The 5,249-nt window shown below is 33.4% G+C and overlaps 1 protein-coding gene across 1 annotated transcript in view; it reads right to left on the bottom strand.

The window, feature by feature from the left end:
* Positions 1 to 3,644: 3,644 nt before the first annotated feature.
* The window catches only part of LOAG_18944 (hypothetical protein), a gene marked incomplete at both ends in the record, with an annotated part of 3,533 nt that continues 1,928 nt past the window's right edge, over positions 3,645 to 5,249 (bottom strand). The window contains 6 exons of the mRNA XM_020451606.1: positions 3,645 to 3,768; positions 3,836 to 3,920; positions 4,130 to 4,358; positions 4,436 to 4,546; positions 4,613 to 4,747; positions 4,905 to 5,027. Of these exons, the coding sequence (XP_020304597.1) occupies positions 3,645 to 3,768; positions 3,836 to 3,920; positions 4,130 to 4,358; positions 4,436 to 4,546; positions 4,613 to 4,747; positions 4,905 to 5,027 (807 nt within the window). The remainder of the gene's footprint in view (positions 3,769 to 3,835; positions 3,921 to 4,129; positions 4,359 to 4,435; positions 4,547 to 4,612; positions 4,748 to 4,904; positions 5,028 to 5,249) is intronic.

Consider the following 5,249-nt stretch of genomic DNA (forward strand, 5'->3'; position numbering starts at 1 on the left):
TTTCCCAATTCGTGAATCTTATTCCATACGATCTTGTCCACTCCATTTCGACCATGTCTATTAAGTTTTTTCTTTTCCGATAATTTCCCTTCAGAATTTTCCTCGATTCTCATCCCTCCTTTTCGGTGGTGTTTGATAATGCCTTTCGTTGCTCAAACTGGATGCCTGAATTTTCTCTTTCAGTCATGTTTTCTGGTATCCTTTCAATTATCATGTCCAGTTGTGTCGTTTCTATGTTCTCTCCCAACCGTTTTCATTGGGACAATATGTTCAAAAGCCTTCTTATCATTCAAAACGATTCCTTATTTCAGCATCGAATTCGTTCTATACTTTTGTACAATTCCTTTATTTTTTATTCGCCGTATTGTTCATACGAATTCTTTGTAGGCAGCGAGTAATTTTTTTTGATTTATCATGAGGTCACTTATTTGTTCTCTTGCTTCTTCTTCAAGTTAACAGATGCATGAAATCTCTGTTACCGTCAAATCTTTTCTCTTGTGAACTAATATTTCAAAATGGCTAATAAAATAGCCCCGCATTTTCGGGTTGTCAAATTCCGCTGGATCTAAAGCGGCGATTTACTGGTTTTAATTAGCTTATTTAATTGATCTCAATTAAATCTTTTAGGCTTTCCCTCTGCTTTTCTATTGCTGTTCACTCACCATCTGTCTTTTCATACCTCACTTTATCAAAGAAATCTACGATTGTTTCATTCACTCGATTTAGTTCCGTAAGAAGTGAAGCTCTTTCACAATAAATCTTATTTCCTTAGTCAAATAGACAATCTTCCTCATACAAGTAATCCTCGTATAATGGCAACGCCATTCTCCCATTCATCATCTTTTGCTAAGCGTAAAAATTCTTTCCACTATATCCCTAAAACATTTGCCTTGGCGATTATACCGTCCAACACTATTACTTGTTCCTCAATATTCAGTTTTTGTCGTTTTAATCATTCTTCCGAATCCTTTTTTTGTAACTCTATTGCTAGTTCAACAGAATTTCCCGCAGTGTTCTCAAGACACTTCAATTTCCTTCTAATGAGATTTTCCTGCCGCTTTTACATTCATTTTTTTCACCCTCACTTTCAGTTTTTATTATAAGCTGATCCGAATAAGACTCACTCCGTCACCTCTTTCTTGACTGAGCCCTTAGGTCGCTTCTTCCTTAATTGAACTTTTAGGTCGCTTCCTTCTTAATTGAATTCTTGGGTCGCTTGTTCGGGCGGGTTGGTTGGATCAAATTTGTCGTCGATTTCAACCGTGACAAAGACTGAGGGTTCTTTCTGCCTCTTTAATTGATAGTACCTTAAACTTGGGTAGTTAAACCTTTACAAGAAATTTGTTAATATAACAATGAATTCAGTAATTACGACCTCGATATGACAAATTAGTGACGATAACAATATCAAAAGGTAATCCAATGACGCTCGATACCGTCTACCCAACCGACCTTATGAAGCCCATTTAATAATGCTCCTATGTTCATGGCCCTTCTAGTACAACACTGAGATTACATGAATTGGAACTTTGTTAGCGAACGCAAACACAATGGATGCACAATTTTTGCATACAATTTTACGCAACACAGTATACTTACATATACTCCACATTATGCCCAGCGGTATCAATTTAACAAAGAGATCCTGATTCATTGTATCGCGCGATTTCAGCGACAACTACTAACATATAGCTAATCACAATCAACCAGATATAATTGCGCGGTCAGACGAATCATGGTAATTCATTTTCGAAACATTTTGCCAAACACTTCAATTTTACATCGATCATCAAAAAAGGCACTTTGTTGTGATTCCGTTTGATTATTTGATGGGTCGATATAATTTAACAATAATTAATATCACAAAAAAAAAAAAAAAGAAAAACTTACATTTCGAATCCACGAAAAGCATTTGCAAGAAAGTTCAGCAACATCTTTATCTCATCCATATTTCTTTTAGGAAATCGATCATATAATTGATTTTTTTTTCAAAATTATATATCATGCTAATGGCATTATGATAATCTTTCATGAGATGAGACTTTTTTTTTTTTCTCTCTTATCTGGCTATATTTTCTTTCACGACCAAATTTCTCGGGTTGAAATTGGGGAATCATTTAAGAAAACTGTTTGATTTCAGCTTAATTAGAACCTAAATTCAGTGTGAATTGTGAACTACAAAGCAGTAGATAAGTATTTGAGAAAGGAAAAATGCGAAAAGCTATGGGAGACAAATCGCAATTATTCCATAAAACTTTTATCAACTTCAAACTTCGTCGCTTTGAAAACAAAATTACCAAGACCGAATTATGCATCCAGAAAATCACTCGAATCAACACGTCAGATAATATTGCACAAGACAGTTATTGAAAATTCAGCGAGAACTGATGAATCTAAATTGTAGCGAGAACTGATGAATCTAAACATAATGCGACTATAGAAATCAAGTGGGACGATCACTGATGAAAACAGAAATCAACAATGACAAAAATTTTCTGAAAGAAACCTTCCTTCTAATTTATTTGAAAAGAAACTTTCTTGGAGCAAATTTACCAAAATTGTTTTTGTAACTCTTAACGGTAAATGCAGAAAATCGTGGAAAACTTAAGTATAACACAATCATCAAGATATTTTGAAAATCAAGCTTTTTCAGAACGTTTTCAAAAAATAAGAATTGTAGATGCCAAATATCTGATCCAAATAAAAAGCAATGTAATAAGCTCATTCCTCAAAAAAATATACTAGTGACAATCAAAAGTATCCATCTGGATTATTTTCTGATAATTTTGATATGCATCGATATAAAATTTATACGGAAAAGACAGCCTTGTTCAGCGCCTTTTTGCTGCAATGAAAGACAAAGCAACTAATTACCCGCTGATATCATTGCTTTAGGTTTAAGTAGTGACACAATTAATAAACTAGTTCACATAACAAATATTGGAATAATCATCAGACTGATGAATAAGCAGCAATATGGCACAAAATAAAAGCGAGAAGGCAACACAAAATTTTTCGAAACTGATCATCATTTAACAAATTGAATAACAGCTTTAGTGAGACCACTAGTTCATCCTATGCCATCATCTACCCGTTAGCAATTGTAAAGGAGTGAAAAAAGTCACAGAATACGCTCACCAGAATATCTTGAAATGAAAGAAAAGAAAATAAGCTAATCATGGAAAGAGTGAGGTAATGGAAATTGTACTAAAAATTAAACCTATTTAAAATTGAATATAACTATGATTACAGTCACTGTTCAACGAGCAGAGATCACAAAAAACATCACTATTAAGAAAAGTTAACGTCAAGGTGATGATATAAAATGAAACGCAAAAACATGTGGAAGCAATTACTTTTTATATAAGCGTAGATTTTTGTTTATTAATTGTAATCCAATGTCATGATTTTATGATATTCCTATAGAAGTAAATAAATTTAATAAGGAATCACAAATTCTGTTTTCATAACTCAAAAAAATTGCAGAATAACTTAGGTTAGCAAGCACATGTAGATGTTTCCTCAGCATATGTGTTTTTACCTCAGCATATTAATAATTTGAATATTAAAAAATGTAAAATTTGAGGCGAGGTTCAACAACAACTTTTAATAAAAACAAAATGCTATTATTAAAAATGCACTATCTAAACGTACTCACTGCTCCAATTAGAGGAACTATTTTCCTTGTTATCCTCATCGCTGAGACCATTGTCAACAGTATTCCCAGCAAGTTCTGGCCAATATCGCATACAGTTCAAGGCACCGCAACTGAAATATCGATTTGGGTAAAATTACTTGGAAGTCGTTCTTGTAGGAATCAAATACGATAACTCACGAGCACTCCACAGTTCCCTCCTCTGACGTTAACATCGTTTCTGGTCCCCATTTCTCACCGAAGTAGTTCAGTGTTAGCTCTTGTCCTACAACCAACAAAATCAAAATCCATAAGAGGCTCATCACAGAAAAATTACAATTTATTTATTCAAATTTTTAGCTCAACTGTATATTACTTCCAGATAGAAAAATTCATAATAATGAAGCCTACAGATGAAATGCACGGAGATAAAAGCAACAGATTATATGCACGGGATGACTAGAAGTTCCAACAATATTTTCGAGAAAGAAGGACCTCGTGAAATCCGGCACATGCTAAAAAGTCCAATTCGATGGAATGATTGGTCGAATCGTTCAACTCGTACACGAACAGCAACTAAATTCGGATCACAAGAATGATTGACAAAAGCAGCTTCATTTCCATAGTATTTTGCATCAATCAGATACTTTATTTCACTGTAACCATTCAACTCAAATTGATATGTGCTATCACGACGAGAATCACCCTCAGTGATGGTTAGCACCTATAAAATTTCCATGTTTTGAACATATATTAAGAAGAATTTTTGCTGAGATCGTAAAATCGAAATCTTATACTTACTTCTCCAATATATTCCATAACAAATACATTTGATGGTATATCTTCCAACGTAAAAACACCCCAACCGCGAGTTTCCGTACGAACTATTGCCACTTTATAACGACGTCCATTCTATAAAACAGTCATTATTACCTATAAGCAATATTTCTTACCTGATAAATAATTCAAAAAACAAACCTGAATTACTTTTGTTGGACAATCACTGGAGCATCGGCAACCGTAACATTCAACAATAACATATTCACCTGATGATTTATAGAAGCATGAACGAATTTGCCGACGTTTTGTGTAAAAAAATTTCGATTTCTCGATCTGCAGTAATTACAAGTTATTAATCACCTAACATTTCGAAACAGAAACCCAGCTTTGCATATTAGACAGCGACTTACCTCCTTCGCACACCTAAAAAAACCAGTTGAAAAATTGGGCAAGTCAAAATTCCTGCATATAATAAATCAATTTTTGTTACCATTGGGCAGCAGTTTTTTCCACCACCACATTTCTCCGCTGGGCAGGTGCATCTTATAGGTGTGTAGTTCGACATATTCATGCATGCTTTTGCTTCAGCTGACCATTTGTTTGCCGTGATATACTGCAAAAACTGAGGAAAAAAAAATCGAAAAAGAAATATGATAAAGATTTACTGAAATTATGTCACAAATGCCTTCATAGGCTTTATCTAAACTAAATTAGTACCTGCAATGGATAACCATACCATCAAGTGTTACATTAATTTTAAGTATATATATGTATATATATGTATATATATATATATATATATATATATATATATATATATATATATATATATATA

Source organism: Loa loa, assembly GCF_000183805.2.
Source record: "Loa loa unplaced genomic scaffold supercont3.723, whole genome shotgun sequence".
Classification (NCBI taxonomy): Eukaryota; Metazoa; Nematoda; class Chromadorea; order Rhabditida; family Onchocercidae; genus Loa; species Loa loa.